Here is a 22,699-nt window from a genome sequence, read left to right as displayed (position 1 = left end):
GTCTAGTACTCTGTGTAGCCTCGCTGGGTAAAACAGAGCAAAAGGGAACCAGAATATTAAAAATATCAATATAGACTATATGCAAGTTTGAAATCAGCTGCAGGGAAAAGAAAATAGGAAAGGATACAGAGTGGGAGGCATTCATCTGAGAAACAGATCTCAGGAACAGGTATATTCATGCATTCTTTAGAAATATGGACAAGAATTCAAATGTAATTTTGGGACAAAGCTGAGGATTTGTGAATCAGAGGAGGAAGATGATTTGTATGAACTGAGATTGGATACACAAAAATCTTCACAGAAGCCCACAATTGCGTTATTTACTTCTGCTTCTGAATAAAAATTTTCTGTCTTGCTTAAGTAGACACATGGGTTTGCTCATTTTCTTGTTACCATGTATGGTGCACTGTTCAATATCCTTCCTAAAAACTGATGTACACTTTCAAATATGAGTCATTAACCAACTTACTCCTATTAGATCTATTTTATGAAGAGAACATGTGGGTTCATACTAAACAGGTTTAAGGTGTTAGTGATCAGGAAAGACCATCTGTGAATATATAACTATTACCTGACCCAGCATTCCTGTTTCCAAACAGCTGACTATGATCACTAATTAAAAATAGAAAAACTCTTGCTTTATTTCACCTAACCTTGAATCCTGTGTGCAGTTTTGGGTGCCACAACATAGGATATAAAGCTCCAAAGGAGGGCAACAAAGATGGTGACAGGCCTTGAGGTGTGTCTGAGGTCACTTGGTATGTTCAGCCTGGCGGCAACTGAGGGGACACCTCATTGCAGTTACAACTTCCTTGAGAGGGGAAGAGGAGGGGCAGGCACTGATCTCTTCTCTGAGGTGACAGGACCCATGGGAATGGCATGAAGCTGTATCAGGAGAGATTTAGATAGGAAAATGTTCTTCGCCCAGAGCGTGGTTGGGCACTGGAACAGGCTTCCCAGGGAAGTGGCCACAGCACCAGCCTGACAGAGTTCAGGAAGTGTGTGGACAATGCACATGGTGTGACTTTTGGGGATGGTCCTGAGCAGGGCTAAGAGTTAAACTCAATGATCCTTGTGGGTCTTTTCCAACTCAGCGTATTCTGTGATTCTGTGATTCATTGTTGCAAATGTCAGTAAAGCAAATGAAGTATCAAAACTGTGGTGGGTGATGTAATCAAGAGTGGGAAAACAACTTTCTGTTTAAAAGTTTGTTTAAGAGCAAAAGGTGCATACATCTCCTGGTCATCCTTCTCATTATTCATGTACTGTGGATATGAAACTTTAGTAAGCAATTAAAATTGAATTTGTAATGAAAAAAAAACATGTTCTACAGAATGCAGTAGCAAAAAATGCTATGAAAAGATATAATCACAAACCATAGATTAGTAATAAAGGCTTCATTTTATCACCTAGTAACCTTACCCATACCTGCTACTGTTGCAAACAATCTAAAATAAAAGATTTGTGATTCTGGGGTTACTACATTGAAATTAGTTATACAATTTATGCTGTTATTGACATTCATAAAATTATAACCAGTGAGATGGAACACACTGAAATAAAACCAAACTCTCATCTAGATTGGTCATTTCAGGTGTCAGTTTTCTTTTTTATTAAATCAGTCCTAGAAAGAATGGAAATGATAAGCTGACTATATTGGTTTTCAGTCTGTGATTAATGAAAGGTTGTTACTAGGATTTTCAGATAATTAAAAAATACAAAAAAGGAATGCTATTTAACAAGCAAGATAGCAAGTATCTATACAGTAAATAATGTACGCCAAAACAGTTAAGTGGAAAATAAAATGGGCAACAAACAAACCTCTCTGTACTCAGTCACATGGGTTTTTAATCACCTTTGTAGCTTGGTGTCCTATCTAATTTTACATTAATTCTTTCCGTGTCCAAAAGAGTTTAATTGTAATGAAAAGCATCATTGTTTGGAAGACAAAAGGTAGTAAAAATTAAAATCAGCATGTTTATTTTACTTTTCTGTTTAAATGGTGACAATAATTGCAATAATCACAGGTCCTGCAGCCATCGCTATGCAGCATCAGATGAGACCATCTTTAAAGTGCTCCTTTTAGCATCCAAATGTAGACATTGGTTCTCACTGTGGCAGATTTATCCCCTAGTCTGCAGCTGTTGGTGTTCAGGAACCCTAATGCATGTTTTAATGCTGTGGACTGGATAAGGTTTTATTTGAAGGGAAGCAGCACCATCTATTGCAACCTGATAGTTTAGCTCTAGATGATATAAAGAGAGACATGGCACGAGCACAGTTTTCAACTCTTTCTTGCATGCACTTTCATAAATTTGTCCTTGTCCAGCTCCTAACGAGATTAGGATCTCACTTAGCATATAATAAAATGCAGGGACAGGGGTGTGTTCCATGCCTGCATGCATCTAATAAAAAGTCAAATCTAAGAGACATACCTGTTTACAAACTGAGATAATATAATAGCATAAGCCTGGTCCTGACTAACTGTTGCTTTTAAATGACTTGGCTGGAGATTTCATTTCTGAAGTGGGAAGACAGTCAAAAGTTATGAGCATATTTTACCCAGGTGATATTCTCTCAAAATTTTCGTCCAAAAGCAGCATTAATGTAGGTGTGCAGTACAGTATGTTCTTCTAATAATGACAGTGCTATTGTCATCCATCTATATTTTTGGTTCTTCTCTTTTTTCCAGACTGTCTACAAAGCCTGGCTCTGTTCCCAGTATTTTGAAGTCACACAGTTTCACTGCAGCAACAGAATTCCTTGCAAGCAATACTGTTTGGAGGTTCAAACGAGGTGTCCCTTTATATTACCAGACAATGATGATGTCATCTATGGAGGACTATCAAGTTTCATCTGTACAGGTATAGTATAGAGAAACTAATTTCAATTGTTTTCATAAGTCTAAATGTCATGGATTTAGTTCTGAGAGCCTGAAGGTATTCCACATCAGAAAGATTTGTTGGAGGTGCTAGGATTTGAGCTCAGATCTAGTAATGCACAGTTATGATGCAGCCTGCCAGTCATCAGCTTTCCAAACCAAAATTGCTACAAGAAATTTTTTTCTGGTTATTTCTTACACAATTATTTTGTGGAGATTTCTGTTACTTCATGTCACACAATACTCAGAGTAAAGAGGTTGCATATCATGCAATATTCAGAAAAAAAGAGAAAGGCAGGTCCAGTTTTTAGCATATTCACCTTTGTCTGCCTGCATTCTTATGCCAGATGAATCAACAATCTGATGCACAGCATTCAAAATTGTCCAGCAGATGTCAGAAAGTGTTTAAGAAAAGATAGTGAAGAAATTCAAGAATCAGTTGTTCACCTGTGAAGAAGTAATCGTTGCTTGTTTCCTCTTGAGTCTTGTTATTCCCAGTAAATAGGTAAAAAGGAATTTCAATACTTAGACCATTTGACACCTTTGTCCAAATATCAGAAATTAAACTGCCATCACCTCTACATTAGGGCTTCACTGGAAATCTTGATAGTAAATAAATTGCCTAAGGTAAGCTACTTAAAAACAGAATCAATTATAAAAATCCATAAATTTTATATACCATCTCAGATGCAGGCATAAGGAACATGGCAACTCACTTCACCTTATACCCCGTGTTTGGATTTAGGGTGATTCTGGTAGCAAGGTACTTACTGGATTTTTTCCTTGGAGATTAAGCCTACTGCACACAATCAAGCAATATCCATCCATATGCAAAAGAAAATACCATGAAAAGTGAACTGAGTTAAAATTTCTTACCACCTCTAAGGTAATGATCCTTAGCACTTCAAGGCATTTTGTAAAAATTAGTAAATAGCCTTCCCACATGCATATGCAGTAAGCAAGTGAGCATTATTGTCCAGTTTAAGGAAGTATAGTAGAAGTGAGTGACTTAGGAAAATTTTGTTTACCACAAGTACACAACCTATACGTATGTCTGTGTATTCATGTATATACATGTGTACACACACACATACACAAGGACAAGAAACCAAAACAACAGTAAACAAAATCATCTTGGCATGTATTTCAGAAAATCTGTGAGGAAATACATATCCATCTCTTCTTTTTCCTAGTATAACTCATAATCCAAATTCCTTCCTAAAACACACAAAATAGATGATTTTGAAAAGATTAATGATGTGTCTGAGTTTGGGATGAAAAAGCAGCTTTAGGGGAGGATTAAACTCATTTTATTGCAGGTATTAATAATGTGGGTATTTACACATAAGCTCTGTGACAAAGCTCTCACTAGAGTCACTGGTGTAGTCAGTAGAGCTGAGAGCTATTTAATTCACCTTAAGTAGGCACCTGCACCGGATGAGAGGACTTGCTCACATTGCTGGCTGTACTCTATTTGCTTTAGTTGCTGTTAGTCACCAGGGTCTTATTGCAGACACTTAAAATCAGGGTGACCTAAATCTCATCTCAGCAGTCCACTAACTAATATTTGGTTGAACTTTTTGCCCTCTCAAGTCCAATGCCAGCAGCGGCAGAGCAGAGCTTGTGTTCACAGACCCTGGGAATGAGTATGCTGGCCCTAGACAGTGTGCAAGAGAAGATGCTGAGGACAGGTACAAGGGAGCAATTCAAACTTTGTTTGGAATAGAGGCCCATTTTCACCCTTATTAAGCAGCAGCTCACCATAAGAGTACTTCCTGCCACTAAACAATGAGAAATTAGGCTATAGTCTGCTGTGGGAATAAAGAATCATACCTCTCTGCCGTTTAACGAAAACAGATTTTTTTCATGCAAAGTAAAGTGAGTTCAACAGCAGATAAAACACTACCTCAGCATAGCTTGTGACTTGACAGATAATTTGAAATCCTTTTGCAGAAAAACAGCTGAAAGCAGGTCACCCATGTCTTGAGGGACATCTCCTACTGCACTTTCTGCGAGTTTCTGTCTGGCATACATGTTCTAGTTATTAGTCTGTCTCTTCACTAGAAAAACACAAAAAGTAAGGTCAAATGGTATTTTTCTTTAACATTTAGGTGTCAAGTAACAAGAAAAGGTATACAAGGGATAGCTGGTTTTATTTGGTATTGACTAAAGCCCAGAGCGCAGGATGAAAAATGTTACATGTAATTTTCCCATTGCAGCCAGGTAGAGGCTGGTGTGGTTCCATATCTCCATGCAGGGGGGTGCCTTGGCAGTAGGAGCTGCCAACTCCAGTTTCAATCCTGTCCTACCACAGCAGTTAGTCAGAGCACAGAGACCTGCTGGAGGTGAGGGCCTGGCAGCATTGGTGGACAACAGGGAACCCACATTACCTCTCAAGGCAGGATTTTTGTGGTGTTGGAATCTGAAAAAAAAAAGTACTGGAGGCTATAAAAGGAAATAATAAGAAGGGTTTTACCCTTCCTTGGAAGGTCCACATGATGAGAAAACAGCATAGGACTAGATATTTTTCCCCAAGAAATACTGCAGTAGTTGTATTTGTCATTAAATTAAAAAGAAAATAAATTGTAGTTTATAATATGGATTAATACTGACTTCTTGGAAATTTATGAACTCATGTAATAAGCAACAAGTATTCTAGCCTGAGAATGTCTAACTTGATCACCTCCAAAGAAAGCATATAGTAGGGAAAGGAGAAGGCATGCTGCACTTGTTATGTATCACCAGAACTCATCTTTTGTAGAAATGCATATGAGGGTGTGGAACAACTGCAGTGCAAAAGAAAGTGCTTGGGAGATTAATCAAAACAATCAGAATCACAGTGTGGTTCTGATTATGGAAATATGCAGTTAGATAGAAAGAATTTAGTGTTCCCTTCTTGTCTCCTTTCTTCTTGTCCCCTTTCTTCCAGGACAGAAAGAATGAAGTTGATCCTTCCATCAGGTGCTGTGTTGTGACATGCTGGTTTTGATTTTCAGATTCATTAAAACTAAGTGATTACTTTCAGTTTTGGCCTTTGGAGTTTATATCCGTATGATTAAAGTTTCCAGTGGTTTCATCCAATGTTTCTTTCAACAGCTGTCTAGAACTGCCCATGCGAACTAAAATCTCATTTGAGGGAGATAACAATAGTTTCCAGGTGTACATACACACACATGGCAAATTACAGTGAATTAGTTCCATGCAAAGTTCCAGGTCAAGGTTTTTAACAGTAACTCCTAAGAAAACAGTGTTCATACCAGTAGGATTATTTTCCATTGTAGATGTAGTCATCTCTTCCTTAACTAAATAAGGAGATGGGCTACAGCATCACCCTACCATGCCCCAACCATTAATGCACATTTGCTCTACAAAATTAAGACTAGAGCTAGAGTGAGGAAAAATCCCTTCAGAGGCATTTAGGGTTGACATGAGATAGATACTCAGTACCACCCACTTTATTGTACCGATCTTCTCGTATTCCCAAAATTACTTGTTAATATGGACATAGCCTATTCTGACTGCTGGGAGAAAATGCTGTCCATGTGCAAAGTCTGGACCACTTTAGAGTGCAGATTTAGTGCTAATTGTGTTGCTAAGGGCTTTCTTTGTAATGACCATGACTTATGATCTCTTTGTGCCCTGTGATATAACAGGGCCATCACCCAGCATCAAGTCTCAGGCACGGAATCTCAGCCACATGCTCACACTCTTTATCTGTACAATAGATGTCATGACATTTAATGGAGAAGGAGAGTTCCACTTTGAAGGAATGGAAGGAAGTGTAGTGAGCAGCAACAAGGCAGAGATGCATTGCAATAATTTCTTCCAAAAGTAGCATGGCACCCTTTAGTTCTTCCTAAAACTCCTAAGAGCAGTGCCATCAGAACAAGTCTTCTGCCATCAAGAGGAGAATCAAATTTGTCTATTATCCTGTGTTGAACAGACCTCTGATACTTTTCAATTAGAAGTAGAAAGTAAAGGGAGAGCAGAGGTAAGTAGACAGGTGATTCAGGTGCTTTAAATCACTAATATCTTTCAGTTCATATTAATTTAGACTCCTAATTTTATGTGTTCTGATTAACATCTCAGTTGTTTGGAACGCAGAGCATGAATCAATTTTTGGCAAATAACAATGACATATATTTATGTGATCCATGCAAAGTAACACTTCCATGGAAACTCTACCTCCTTTAGAGTAAAGAATTCACTGTAAATGTGTTACAGTATGAAACTGTCAGTCATACTTCATAGCATACACTGACCTTTCTAAGGACATAGTGAGAATTATTACAGAGAATTCTCATCAATCTGTAGAAGTTTGATGCCTAAGAAAGCTCAGCAAAAGTATTAGAATAAATTCTTTAAACTGCAGCTTCCTCTCAAGGGGCAGATGTGTGACTGGGTTTCACCAACAGATTTAGCTATAGCGTGTCTGTTTCAAAACAGATGCCCTGATTTCAGTGCAATTTGAAAAGCAATTTCCTTGAGAAAATGTGATATAAAGAAAGCAAGACAATCTATCTCTTTTTTGTAGAACAATTCAAGAAGAGAAAATCTCTCTGATTTCAATCTGCTTTATGTTGTTCTTGACAAATTAAAAAAAAACTATATATTTGATCAAAATTCTTCCTCTAAAAATGTCTCATAATAATGTGTGATTTGCCTCCTGTCTGCACCTCTTAGTAGGTCCTAAAATATCAAAATATTAAGCTAACACAGACAGCAGGACAAATCCCTTTTATGTTTGACAAGCACGGTTTAAATCATTAGTAGCTATGGATCTGCTTGCAGGGAAAATTTGACATGGTTTTTGCAGCAAAATCTGTCAACTAAATAGCTCATCTTTTTGAGTCTCGTGCTCTTCTAGTCTTGAATACTGGCGCTTTCCCATGAGTGAGGTCCCATATCAGAATAGGTTTATTTTCTGTAAACCATCTTCTCCTAGAAAAATGACCCAGACAATTAACTTACTGATATCCCTAAACTTTCTATGGTGACACAGTACTTAGATATGTGTGACCTTTTTGTATCATATCACAATAGTACATCCTTTTAATCAAAGATTCTACATATAGAAGCAAAACTGGAGGGAACTGGGAAAAGCCAAACGCTTTCTAGAAGCAAGTTTTCCTGTATCTCAAAACAGTAGCGGTGAAAATCTTCATTGTATAGTTTTGAGAGTCAGCTATTTACTCATTGTTCTGACTTGTAGCAGCTCAGTTTTAGAGGGGTAACGCTGATTTACACCAGCAGCAGGAAATTGGCCCTATGCATAATTTAGGGAAGAAATTAATGTATTGTGAAGAAACACAATGAATTCTTCTTGGATTTGGACACATACACATAAGAAAATGTTCATGAGACAACTATCTGTAATAATCACCAACATACAGTGATAAAAAAACTTCAAACACAGCAACACAAATCTCCAACCCAGATCTCCTCCAACAGCTGGAATGGAGTCTGTAATGGAAGTCAGCCTTTTCAAAAGAGCTGAACAGTCTTATCACCAGTTTAAGAATAATCTGTTTGACAAAAGAATAATTTATTCATCTTCAATATTCTTCTACATATAATTTTATTTCATTTTTATAATATGAAAGGTATAAAATACATGTCTAATCATCATAATGTGTCACAGACACAGCAATTTAGAAATTGAGAAGACCATCTGGATGAGATCAAAAAGTGCTGGCTTCCAGATCAGTTGTAAGCAAGCAGTGAAATCTATTCATATAATATCTAATGTGTTCTCTTGACTTCCATAGTTGGAAAATGTTAATATTAAAATCTCAGAAATATTTCCTCAGAAACAGAAATGTCATGCTGAGTGCTGGCATTCACTGATACAATGATGTCACTGCTGGATGGATCACTCTTGGCAGACATTATTTACTTTGGGCTTCACAATAAAATGGAAAATTCAAAACTTCTGGTATACTACATCCACTTCTCTTGTTTCAACGTCTTTACTTCAAGCACAAGAAGCTTCATATACCTCTCAAAAATAATCATAAATCTGTGTGAAAAATGACCACAGGTTAGAGCTCTACAGAAAGAAAAAGAGGAAAAAAAGCATAACATATCATAAGATCTGTTTTGTTTCTCTGGCTTCCCAAATACTTATCCAGCAATGACAACACAAATATCAACCAGACCAGTTTCCCATGATGCAGAATAGTATGGCTCCATAACTCTTTCTGTAGCAAAAAAACCAAGAAGCCAAGTCAGATCACCTGCTGCAGATTCAAATCCAGCCGCAAGTGTCACATATCCTGACAGTGCTGAGAGTCATAGGGGTGCAACCACTGCTTTTACAGGCTGGTTCCTGCAACTGCTCCGGCAGAAACCACAGCAGCCTGTGAGTTAGATGGTGATCTAGCTGATCAGCAGACCATGCATGCGTAGACAGTCTTTGTGATTTCAATTTTTGTTTAAGAACTTGCTTGAGGTTTGCTGCTTTTTCTGCAAAGCACATTCCACAAAGTGAATATGATATTCATGCTGTCACTCCTTTTTCAGTCTGATTCAGCTGAGCAGGACATACAGGTTTTATCTATTCATGTCTCCATTAACAATCTCAGTGGAACCAGTAGCCTTACTACTTGCATCAGCATTAGTAACACAGTCCCTACAGATGTTACTTCTGTGCTGATTATCAAAATGTTATCTTCATGTGGAGAAAAACCTACCTGATTACAAAGAAAAGAGAGAGCTTTTGCATGACCTTTGTGAGTGAAAGTATATCTGACTGGAGAATGGTTTGAAACCAAGTCTTCTGGCAAATTCTAGCTCCTTGATTATAATAAAGGTCCAAGAACCTCCATATGGACTAAGATTTATGCTGGTGAAAGATAGCTGAGTGCTGGGAAGAGTTGGGAAATGAAGAACTGAGAATTTTAAGTAAAAAAGTGAAAAGCAAAATTCATTTCAAGCCAGTAACAGCTGTGAGGTCAGCCTCAGGAATACAATTACCAAATATCCAAATAACATAAAGTAATGAGGTGTACAAACTGAACTATAGAGACAAAAGAGGAAGGGGGAAGCCTTCATGGTTTGAGAAATCCTTTTTATTTCTTATAAGCAAGTATTTAATTTTTAAACAAAAGGAAGTCAAACAAAAGGGAGAGAAGCAAATGCACAGGCAGTGGGAACAAGGACAGGTAACCTTGGAAAAGCATAGAGATGAAATCAGATTGTGTAAGGATGGGGCAAGGAACTGAACATGGCAACGGATGCAAAGAATAAAAAGAAGGGCTTCTATAGGCATATTAGCAAGGAAAGGAAGGCCAAAGGAGGCGTATCCCCATAAACAGTGTTGGAAAACTGATAACAATGGATGAGGAGGAGGCTGAGGTACTCAACAACACTTTTGCCTGAGTCTTCAATGTCAACCTCTCTCTTCCTATATCTCTTGACTGGATGGACAACAGGATGTAGACTGGAGGAGCAAAGTCCCTCCCACTGTAAGTAAAGATCAGGTTCACGACCACCTGAGGAACATGAATGTACATAAATCTATGAGACCCAATGAGTCACACCCCCAGAGACCCAAGGTAATTGGCTGATATAGTTGCCAAGCCACTCTCCATGATATTTGAAAAGTCATGGCAATCAGGTCAAGTCCCAGATGACTTTTAAAAGGGCAACATTGAACCCATCTTTAAAAAGGATAATAGTAGATAGGTCAAGGAAGATGCTGAGAACTAAAAACCTGTCAGACTCACCTCTGTGGCTGGAAAGATCATGGAACAGATCCCTTCTAGAAGCTGTGCTAAGGGACATGGTGAATGGGAAGGTGATTTGAGACAGTCAACATGGCTTCACCAAGTGCCTGACCAACCTAGTGGTCTTCTACAATGAAGTCTTATTTAATATCTTTTTTAATGAAGAGATCAAGTGCACCCTTAGTAAATTTGCAGATGATACCAAGATGAGTGGAATGGTTGACACGCCTGAAGGATGTGATGCCAACCAGAGGGACCTGGAAAAGCTCAAGAAGTGGGCCCATGGGAATCTCATGAGGACAAGACCAAGTACAAGGTGCTGCCTGGGTCAAGGAAACCCCTGGTATCAACAGAGGCTGGGGGATGAACAGATCAAGGGCAGCCCTGCACAGAAGGACTTGAGGGTGCTAGTGGATGAGAGACTGGACGTGATCCAGCAATGTGCACTCACAGCCCAGAAAGCCAAATGTGTCCTGCGATGCATCAAAAGCAGCATGGCCACCAGGGCAAAGGAGGTGACACTGCCCTTCTGCTCTTATGAGACCCCACCTGGAACACTGCATCCAGCTCTGGGGTCCTCAGCACAGGATGGACATTGACCTGTTGGAACAAGTCCAGAGGAGGGATACCAAGATGATCAGAGGAATGGAGCACTTTTCCTATGAGGAAAGACTAAGAGAATTGGGATTTTTCAGCCTGGAAAAGAAAAGGCTTTGGCTGCCCTAGTTGTAGTCTTCCAGTACCTGAAGGGAGCCTGCAAAAAAACATGGAGAGAGACTTTTTTTTATAATAGTGTGGGGTGATAGGACAAGGGGAATGGTTTCAGACTGAAAGAGTAGGCTTAGATTAGATATTAGGAAGATATTTTAGGAAGAAATTATTGTGAGGGTGGTGAGGCATCAGAACAGGTTGCCCAGAGAAGCTGTGGACTCCCCATCCCTGCAAGTGTTCAAGGCCAAGTTGGATGGGGCTTTGAGCAACCTGGTCTAGTGAAATGTGTGTCCCTGCATATTACAGTGTGGATACTGCAACACGTGTATCAAACAAGGAGGCCCGTGGAAAAGAAATATCTATGGACCGATTCTTGATAGATGTTTCAGAGATGTTTATTTCTCCAGCCGCATGGCCGGGATTTGCTGAGGAACTGAGGCAATCACGGGACCCGAGGGTCCCTGCCTGCACAGGGGAACACAAAACAACCAATGGGGAATGAGGCTGAGCAGGGGCAGGGAAACCCCGTGTCTCCCCCCCAAGGGGCCCCTCTCCAGGACCCCATGGCAGGGGGGGGAAGGCCCCAACATTTCACCCATTTATTTTTAACAAAAAGAGATTTAAAAACTTAACATTGAAAACAACTGGATAAACATAACAAGAACAGTTTCAAAACAGAACAAACCACCCTCCTGAGTCTTTAAATGTCCAAACAGATTCTCTGGAACATCTTAAGGCTGACAGAAGGGAGACAGGACTCTCCGGGCATGCTTTGTGGGGAAACTAAGGCAGGAGAGGGTTTAATTTCTTCCCTCCTCCTTTTCATCCCCCCCTCGGCATCGAAGAGGAGTTGTAGGAAAAGGGAATTGTATAGGGAAGCCATGAGGTGACAAATGGATTAGGAATAAACTGGGGATGGGATAAATTTAGGAAAGGGTTTATATTCGGTATAGGGTAAAAGGGGAAAGTAAGTTGTGGGTAGGGAAGTTGCGGGGATGGATATTGTTTATAATTTTGTGCATAACAGCTGCCTTTGACGGGAATACCTCCAGGCCCAGTAACATTCGCTGCTTGTAAACCCTTCTTTCCTTGCACTATATCAAATTGTACAACTTCCCCATCTCCTACACTTTGCAGGTAATTTTTAGGGTTATTCCTTTTAATGGCAGTTCTATGGATGAATAAATCTTCTCCTGTATCATCTCGTGTTATAAATCCATAGTTGTTTTTTACACTGTACCATTTCACAGTTCCCGTGATTTTCGTTGCTATAACTTCTCCTATCACGTGCTTGCGTGTTCGTCGTGGCTGCTTGTCCTGCGTGGCTGCTGCCTCGCCGACTCCAATGTCTCAGCCGGGGCCTCGCGTTGCAGCTGCTCCGCGCCCTCCGAGCGGCGCTGCTCCGGCGCGTGTCTGGGCTCTGTGCGGCCCCGCATTGCCATCGCTGCTGGCCCCGCGCCCTGCGAGCAGTTCCGCTCCGCCAACTCCACACTGCTTTGAGAGCAGCCTCGTTTCAGCTCGGTGCTGGCGCGGCTTCTCGTGTCACTGTGGAAACCGCCGCTTCTCCCTCCGCAGGGCTCTCCGAGCCGTGTGCTCAGAGCAGGCTTCCACACCGACCCCCAGTTCCTGGCTGCTCGTGGGGCCGCCTCTCTGCTGCAAGTGGCCCACGGCACCCGCGGCGCCTGCGGCATCGCTCCCTCACTCACGGTCGAGCGGCCGGGGACTCCGAGACAGGGATGGGGTCCGCGATAAGGCGCAGACTCCTGAGGGGGCTGGGCGCATCCAGTGCAGGAACCTCCACCGGCAATGGCTGCAGTCATGTGCTCCTGGGATGGCTGCCGCACGGCCTTGGCCATGGGATTACGGCCATCCTCTGCTCTAGGGGTAATGGGACCATACAAATGCTCCTCAAGAGCTTCGCTGATTACAAGGGATGCACGGAGAGGTTCTATCACTAGTGCATGTTTTGTGTGATCCCTTATCTCATCCCAGATCTCATGCCAAAAACACCCGTGATTAATTCCAGTAATTCCAGGACAATTAATATCAAAAAGTAAGTCTCGAGAAATATAGAAGAAATTTTTGAAAAGCCAGTTAAAAAAGTGTTCTAGATCTCCCGGAACAGATACTTTCTTGTTTTGTTGTTCAAGGATTCCTTTAACTTCTAGATACATTTCTTTCTGTGACTCAGAGAGCCATATTTCCCATGATTCTTCCATAGTCCAGAGAGAATATCCAAACCAAGGCTAGAAGAGAGAGATCTAGAGTGGTTTTTACTCATGAATTTTCTGTCCTTAGGGATCGGTATCTTGCCCGCAATTCTCTACCATTTGTTACAGTGTGGATACTGCAACAGGCATATCAATCAATGAGGCCTGTGGAAAAGAAATATATATGGACCGATTCTTGATAGATGTTTCAGAGATGTTTATTTCTCCAGCCCCATGGCCGGGGCTCTGCCGAGGAACTGTTCCAGTCACGGGACCCGAGGGTCCTTGCCCAAGCAGGGGAACACAAAACAATCAGTGGGGAACGAGGCTGACCAGGGGCAGGGAAACCCCGTGTCTCCCCCCCCAGGGCTACATGGCAGGGGGGGGAGGGCCCCAACACCTGCACACAGCAGGGAGGTTGGAACTAGATGATCTTTAAGGTCCCATCCAACCCAAGCCATTCTATGATTCTATTAATATTTTGATAAAAGAACAAACTACATTTTCCAAGAATATGTAGCCAGTGTTTTCTGGATTTCTAGTTAAGTCATACGTTTGTAAACCTCTGACTGAACAGACAGACTAATTAGATCCAAGGGCCAAAAGTCTGTATTTATGGCTACAAACAAGTATGTGGCGAGGAACATGTGTTGTGTTCAGTACAAATGGTCTGACTAAATTTATCTAAATTTTCTACACTGTCATATGAATAGTGTCTCTGTGGTTAATTGTTTATTTAATATGTAACTGCAAATTCAAAACCTAAATTTAATTGATGAATTGAAATAAAGAGGAAATGTAATTTTACATTAAGGAACGTTCAATTTGTCTTTGAATGTGGAGTTGTCATCAATTTATTTATAATTCAGTAAGTGCATATGAACAATTTAAATACCTTTTGATTGACAATTTATATACACAGCTTTCATTTCAAAGGAAGTCTGGGTTTTCCAGTAACAAGAAAGACAAAAAATATAGTTTGAAAAGTAAGCAAGTCTCAGTGGGATCAAAGCATTAACCATTCTCTGTGTCTCTTCAATTACTACTAATCATTTGAGCTACTGCAGTTCACAGAACAAATCATAATTCCCTGCTTTGAGAGGCATTGCTTGTATGTTGCAGTGTTTAAAAACAGACTTATGCATACAAACTCCAAAAGATGGGTCTTGGAAAAGAAGACCATTTTTTTATACCTTCAATAAACAATTGTCCAGAAGTTCCAAATTGCAATTGAATTTCTTAAAGAAAAATGTGATCATTTCAGCTATGATCTAGAGTGAGAATTAATAATTTTCAACCTTTGGAATGCTGCATTAAGTTTCTGACTGCAGAAGTGGAAAAAATGGTGAGGTTTACTGTAGAATAAACTCTGAATCTACAGAACACGAAACAAGTTCCTTCCATTCCTGTATCTTTAAAAATTTGGTTGAATCCAAAAATGAATGAAACTTTATTTGGACTCATATGTAGCATAGCAGACTATTGTGTCAGTTATGTAAAAATGTGCCAGTCTAGGCATCTTAACGTTCTTAGCGTACCTAACACATATTTTGCTTAGTTGAAGATCAATATTATGGAAGTAGGAAACAAAGCATTCAGATTTATCATATTTTAAGGCGTACTGCTTTTCTTTACAAGTTATTCACAAAATGCAAGCAATCTGGTGCCTGGACCTAAGAATGTTACAACTAAATTGCTTTTTGAAAGTAATATTCTTGTTGTGATATTTTAGAGAAAATGTGATTCTTGTTCCAAGAAATGAAGCTGCTTTCAAAATTACTGTCCTAATATTTCAACACAGATAGATTTTTTCCTAGAAAAACCTAGTTCTACCACAGAGTGTATTATTTACTGCAGAATTTAATCCAAGGTCAGTTTAAATGGAGAAAAGGTGTTTGTCCATTATGTTAGACATTTTTACATTTGAACACTAGTTAAATAGCCAAATTAGGTTATTTTAATTTATCAGAGAAAAAGGTATGTGAGAAGCAAACAGAACACTTTGGTTATGTTAATCTGTGATATGGTAATGCAGATAGCACTGACAATTTCCAAAAAGATAGAGTTCATCGTAGTGTTCAAAAAGTCAGAATCAGTTCAGGTTGAGTAACCATCAGTAACTTTGTCTCAAAGGCAAAAATGACCTAGCTGTGTAATCAGAAACATCAGGAGATCCAATCATTGTATGGCAAGGAAAGATTGTTTTCACCTCTGGGATATGTTGAAGACAATATCCAACTGGAAGAACTCAGATGAGGTAGGGTAAACATATAGATTCACAGCTCTGTTTGGAAGCTGTTCCTGTGATGCAGTTTCATTTACATAGGTTTGAAAACTGAAATAGCCAATATCATCAGTACATCATTATTTGTTATTTAATGCCTGTCTTTATGTGCTCACGTACTGAAAGAAGAATTTCAAGGTTTTTTGTGGAAACATCCTTGTTGATTAGTTCTTACTTCATCATTGGTTGTTACTTCCCCAAAAGGAAGAATTCAAACACCTTTATCATTCAAATATCAATAATTGCTTTTTAATGTTGCTTCTTTACACAATCATGCTCAGCATCATAGTTCTGCTGAATGATCTTTTGATGCTGCTTCCTGTTAGATGGTGCATATTCCTTCAACATCTCTAATTATACAGAATGGCAGGACCTCTGAGGGTCTCAGTCTCACCCAAAGATATGGATTCAATAGCTTAGACTAAATGTCAGCTGTTCCTTCCATCTACTATTTCTGCCAATCCTTGTGCCTGGTATTTATTCTTGTTTTGTGTTTACCCTACAGGGCTCTATGAAAACTATCCAACCAATGCAGAACCAGAATGCTGTGATGTCAGATGGGGACTATTATCAGATCATCAACCCAAAGGGACTATAAAAACAAGTGGCTCAACAACGTGTCACAGGACATCTCTCGCAGTTTCATCAGCATCAAGACTGTGTAACAGCAGACTTAAACTGTGTGTTCTTGTATTAATTCTCTTACATACAGTACTTACAGTCTCAGCAGCACAGAACTCAACAGGACTGGGCTTTGGAGGCATAACAACTTTGGAAGATAATTCAACCAATGAGGAATAAAAGAAAGGATTCATCTTACATGACAGAAACACAACAGGCCCAAATTACTACAGTCAAAAATAGCAAGGACTGAGTGCTTTACCCTCAGATCTCTTCTTGAATGACCTTTTGGGTAAAATGAAAATGGGCCGCTACCCAAACAAGGACACATAAACACAGCTTTTTATTGACTAAAAGGCTGTTTGGTGACTTAACTTTCTCACACCATTTTATACACTGTGTTTTAATGTTTGGAGTTTCTTTTTTTGTTTTGTTTTTTGCACTTGTTAATACAGGATTTTATTTTTGGGACGGTTTCTCAAAGCTAAATTAAGTCTTTTCTCTGTCGATATATTTCTAGTCATTGTGTGTGTTCATCTGATAGTTCTGTCTTTTATGTCCTGTCAGTTTCTATTAGAGGAATGACTGCTATGATTTCATGACATAGCAAAAAAAAAGAAAAAAAAAAAGAAAAAAAAAGAAAAAAAAAGAGAAAAATATAGAAAAAAACCCAACAAAAAGCCCACAAAAACCCCAACAAAAACCCACAAAAAGAACAACAAAACAAAATTTAACCAAAAAAGAGAAAAGAAAAAAAAGAAAAAAAAAGCAACCACAAAAAGAACCCCAAACAAACCTTACTGTCCTCTTATCCATGGGAACCATTCATCTCCTTTCCCTTTCCCATCTACCATCACAGACAACATACATTTGCTTTTGTCTGTGTAATCACAATGAATGGGTACACAATTCCAGTGTGCCTCTGCCACTGTTGCATAAAACAGTTGACTGAGCAAACCAAAAGGAGCATGAAGGGGGTTCCTTTTAGCTGAACAAACAAGTGCTCTCCTCACAAGGTGGGATCGGACAGTTAAAAAGTGTAAAGAAATATATAACAAACTGTTGCTCCAATACCCGTTTTGAAGAAGTCCAGTCCTTTCTCACTGGTCAGTTGAACAGGAGCAGCCTTTTCTAGATATGCTAAGTAAAACCAGTTATGCTCAGCAAGTTGAATAGTTGGGAAGCCTTCATATTGGAGGTGAAGGATTGACATTCATTGTGAATCACGTCTTGAGTTCTCCTGCTGTCACATAACCAGCAGCTTTCCATAACAAATGGGAGCCAGAACCTCCAAAATTCAACTCTTTGTCTCAACAAAATTACACTAGAAGTCTTTGAACATCTACAAAACAAATTATCTCTTTGGTTTGATTCCATTGTTTTTCTAATACCTACATGTTGTTGAAAGTAACTCTAGTTTATTAAGGATGCACAAGAATGTGTTAGCACAGATAAAGAAACTATTTTTTTTTTAAATATATAGGACAACCGTTTTCATAAATGTGCAATAAAAACAGTAAAGATATACTAGGATACGAGTAGTCAAGAGAAAAGATTGTAATATGATTGCTGATTTTTCATTGTTTGGGGTGGTTTTGAATTTGTTTACTTTTATTTTTGTGGGAACATTTCACCTGCTGAGTGTATGAAAATTTGCTTTTTAAAAAGGCTTTTTAGAGTTTACAGTAGAATCAATGGAAGGAAAAGTTAATAAGGGCTGTTTTTAAAAACTTTACATTCCTTCCTATTCTCTAACTACACTTGGGAAGTGCACTTTAGAGATGTTTGCTGTGTAGCTGGGAAATGAAGGAAAACTATAGAAAATGTTCTCTTAGGAAATAAAATATAGTTACCTACTTTCTAGCTATGAAATACCCCTTGATAAATATTAATGTTGTAAGAACATTTAATCACTGGTGCATAATACATTTTTGTATACACTTTACGGTCTGTTGAATTCTGGAGAAAAACAAAAAGAAGATAATCATGCTGCTTAAGCGGTTCAAGATGCACATGTTAAGCTGCGAAGCTAAAATATTTTGCAAGAGTATTTGTTTTGATAGTGTTTTGCTACAACCTGGACTGAGGAGCCTAAAACGATCTGTGCAAATACGACAACAACAAAAAGCACCAGCTAATGCAAAATTCTTCAGCACTGGTTTGTTTCTATAATTCCTCCCTTCCCTTCCTTGCACATGCTATATTTTGTTCAATAAAACATGGTGCTTTTTATTTATTTTCTTTTCTGTTAGAGGCACATGTATTAATTACAGTGAATTGATGCAAAATTGGGGGGAAATGTAGAAATGCAAAAGAAAAAGCCTTAACTAATGGTAGAATGTAGACTTTTGAAAGGACAGAAATGTTACTGAAAAGTGATGGAGCAATAACTGGGCAGTGCTCTGGTACTGTACAACAGCTGATAAGTCACACTACTGAGAAAGCTCTTACTAGGTGAGCTCTTGTTCAACTGACCTCTTAATTCTAGTAAGTGTACATGGTCAGTAAACAGTTTGTTATAACCTTTATCTACCTCTGCTGTGCAAAGGCCATCCAACATCCATTTCTGTGATGTTCCTCATGGTTTTTTGTTCACACCATTACTCACTGTCATCTGTTTTTACACTGTACCAATGCAGTACCTAGTCTGGTTCATCTCAATTGAATTGGCACCTGAAGAAGAGTTTTTATTATTTCTCTTTCGCTTCATGGTGAATTAATGTAGAGAGCTATCTTTAAGGTATTTTATTTCTTCTTTTCTGCTCTTCTTCATTCTTCATCACTTATTTTTTTACAAAAATGTTTTCAAGTGGTGTCAGTGAAAAATTACTCCTCCACTGCTTGGCTACAGTCAGTCATGTGTCATACAATATGAGAGAGACAGGAGGAAAAACAGTGACAACAACATCACATGCATAATGTAGCCTAATTCAACTTGGGGAAAATGAAGCAGAAAACAATTACAGACTTTCAATTACAAGTACAAGATGTAATAAATTCATCCCCCTTTCCCTACCTGGAGTTAGTGCCTGCAGTTCAATGGTCTGTGAATTTTCTCTGTCATCTTTTTGAGGTCTATTTCTTTAATTTCTGAAACAAAGAGTCATGTTGCAGTTGAATACTGCTGGGGTATCTGTTTCCATTTTCACTCTAGCAGTGTGGTAAGCAGCTTCTCTTGGTGGTACCTGGGACATCAGGAGTAGACAAAGACTCTTCTATGAAGTTAAGCAACATGTAATCATGTATGATGCAAAATTCCATCCCATCCATTTTTCATTCGTAATAGTTTTCCTGGCACAAACTTAAGCATGCTTGATATTGTGCACATATTACTTTTTTTCAGAATAAATTTGCATCTTGCCACTGCTATAACTGCCATCTTGTTCCATTTCTCCTTGTACTGTATGCCTAATACATACATGATAAAGAGCTGGCTTAACAAAGAAGTAATACTAAAATATTTCTGCAAATGACTGACGAGAAGAAAAAGAAAAAAAGAACATTTATTTTATGATCATATGGAAGAAATTAATTTCCCATGTCTTTTATCGTCTTATTTTCTGCAATAGGGAAAATGCAGATTTTGTGCAATATGTTAATACTGCTAAGCCAAATGTCATATAACATAACCAGAGCTATATGTTATTTCTTATTGCATTTGCATTCAGTAATACAGTATATTGATGCTTTTCTTTCATTAAAGAGACAGTATCTTTTTTCTTTTTTTTTTTTTTTTTAATATAGCAGATGAAGGCTGTCCTTCTGCACACCATAATTTAAAGACAAAAACCCAATAAAATATTAGAATGAAGTTTTAGTTCCGTAAATGATGAAACCAAGCCATCAGCTGCCAAAGAATCTGTGGAACAATAGTTACAAACCAAACAAAGATATTTCTTCTTGAGGGTTAAAAATAATTTTATTCTGCATAATTAAAGAAGAAAGAATAAAAGAATGAGAGCTGTATTTCAAGCAGCAGAGATAGCAGGTTTCATCTGGTACATGTTGTGACTCTCAGTTTATATAGTTATACTCTTCTATTAAAGAGAGAGGGACAAAGACATTATCTTCTGCTCTCCCTGTACCTGTTATGATAATGAATGTCCTTTTTGTAAGCATTGCCTCTCTGCACAGAAGATACCTACCTATCATGAGAGCTGAAGATAATACATGCACACAAATTTACACAGTGAAACCTGTCTTAAGTGACTATTCAAAGCACAAGAAAAACTCATTTGTGGAGTAGACCTAGTTTTTAGGAAATTTCAAGATACGTGTGAAGAGTCACCTAAGCAAGGGGTCTGTGAAGGTGCCTGGTCCTTTACTGCAACTTTCACTGTATGTCCCATCAGTGCAACAGCCCCATGATAAGCCCTTCTTAGGCAGGCTTCAAGATGGCCTCAGAGTCATGCTGACTTCAGTGAGCCTTGATACAGGTAAAGGCATGCACCCACAAAAAGTTCATGGTAGCACATAGGTCTCAATTCGTTATCCCATAATCTCATAATCTTTACTCAGGAATTGCTCATGGGCATAGTGCATAAACAGAAGATCACTGGTTTCAGCCCTAGTCAGGTCTTAACAAGAGATTGGCAAAATCATATTTATGGTGAATGGTTCTATTTTCTTATTATTGTCACTCATATTAGTTTGGTGAAGGAGTGGTTTCAAAATTGAACTATGAGCACAGAGGACAAACTACCAGAAAATTTGTCATTGTGGAGAAGAAATTAAACAACCTTTGTGAGGTAAAAAGAGACTGTCGTCTTCCAGCAGCTGTCAGCAGTCTTTTAGAAAAGCTTGGGAAAGTATTATGTCCAGTTCTGAGCATGTTAATTCTCATTAAATCTAGATGTTTTGATGAGAAGTAGGGCTGGAGCACATACCATCCCAACTGAGGGATATTATTTGCCAATATTTTCTACAGCAACTGTGAGAAATTACATTATTGACCACTCTAGGTGCCCAGTACTTTCAAGCATTTTTTCAAATGTTAACAAGCTTGAGGTCTCCCTGGGGGGAGAAGAAGGAAGAGAGAACTAGTGTCATTCTGGGGAAAAAAAGAGGCTGGGCCAACTTGGAAATTCCATCTGAGAAACAGATATAATTCTTCAAAATACAACCAAGATGCAAAAAAAAAAAAAAAAAAGAAAAGAAAAAAAAATAAAAAAGCATATGTAGGTGTAGATCTATATAGAAATAGACCTGTTTCAAAAAGAGAGAGACAAAGATATATGTTCTCTACAATTATTACAAATACAGCATACTGTAGAGCAAAAATGCCAAAGGATAAGACCTATAAAAAAATAGAACAAAATTACTGTATTTATATTCCTTACTCTGGAGTGTGAATCTCCAGGTAGAATTTCAGCTGTAGAAATAGATTTTATAATAAAAAAGTAAATAATTTGGGCAAAAGGGGCATGTTTGGTTATTCTTTCCACCATACTGTCTCCTGTGAGTTTAGTTATTCTTCTGAACTTCTTGAAATCATTGACTTATGCAGGAAGATCCCAGCACAGACCTCATCCCAGCAGTTCCAGTGGCTGTAAGTAGCACAGGAGGTCTCAGTCATGGGTTCTAAGGGATAGCCTGTGTTCAAAGTGCTGACTCTGCTTCAGTATTTCAGTCCAACCTCTAGGCTCTCGCTCTCTCCTAACACTATGTTCATCTCTTGGACACACATGAATTGACTCCGTTTCCTCTTCAGAGAGGCATGTGCCTGCCCTGCTTACACCTTCAGCCTCAGTCAGGCCCCCCTGCACAGGTCAGAGGAAACACTACTGCGCTTTAAATGCAATATGTGCACTGAACACCCCAAACAGCTGAAACAGGGTAAACGTAATAAGCATGCTTCGGAACCAGCCCTCTGAGTAAGCCAGCTGGATATGTCTCTAAACTCTTTTTGCTATTTTCACCCTGTCTCAGCAGAAGGGGTTTATCAACCTGTCTTTGTCAAATCTCTCTGCAGCAGTTAAGACATTACTTCTCCCAGCTGCTCCCCTTGTACGATTTTGCCAGGATTTATTGTCCAGGGTAGGACAAGAGAAAAGAAGATGTGATGTCCCACTCCAGCGGAAAATGAAGGACACCTGGATGAAGACTAGAGTGCCAGCTGGGACAACTGTAACACAGACATACAAACCTTTCCATGGAGTCTTTAGCAGTGGGGGAAATTGAAGATAGAAGAAGGGTACTTTCTGTCAAACGGATAAATCAGGCAGCAGAGGGATATATTTTCAAAGATCACTACAAGATGTATTTG

At 38.9% G+C, this 22,699-nt stretch overlaps 1 protein-coding gene across 1 annotated transcript in view; it reads left to right on the top strand.

Moving 5' to 3' along the window:
• FAM155A (family with sequence similarity 155 member A) overlaps window positions 1-17,050 on the top strand; it is a 440,645-nt gene extending 423,595 nt beyond the window's left edge. The window contains exons 2-3 of the mRNA XM_032100148.1: window positions 2,693-2,864; window positions 16,319-17,050. Of these exons, the coding sequence (XP_031956039.1) occupies window positions 2,693-2,864; window positions 16,319-16,614 (468 nt within the window). The 3' untranslated portion in view covers window positions 16,615-17,050. The remainder of the gene's footprint in view (window positions 1-2,692; window positions 2,865-16,318) is intronic.
• Window positions 17,051-22,699: the final 5,649 nt, after the last annotated feature.

Source organism: Corvus moneduloides, chromosome 2, assembly GCF_009650955.1.
Source record: "Corvus moneduloides isolate bCorMon1 chromosome 2, bCorMon1.pri, whole genome shotgun sequence".
In the NCBI taxonomy this organism is placed as follows: domain Eukaryota; kingdom Metazoa; phylum Chordata; class Aves; order Passeriformes; family Corvidae; genus Corvus; species Corvus moneduloides.
This window is presented reverse-complemented; position numbering and strand designations above follow the sequence as displayed.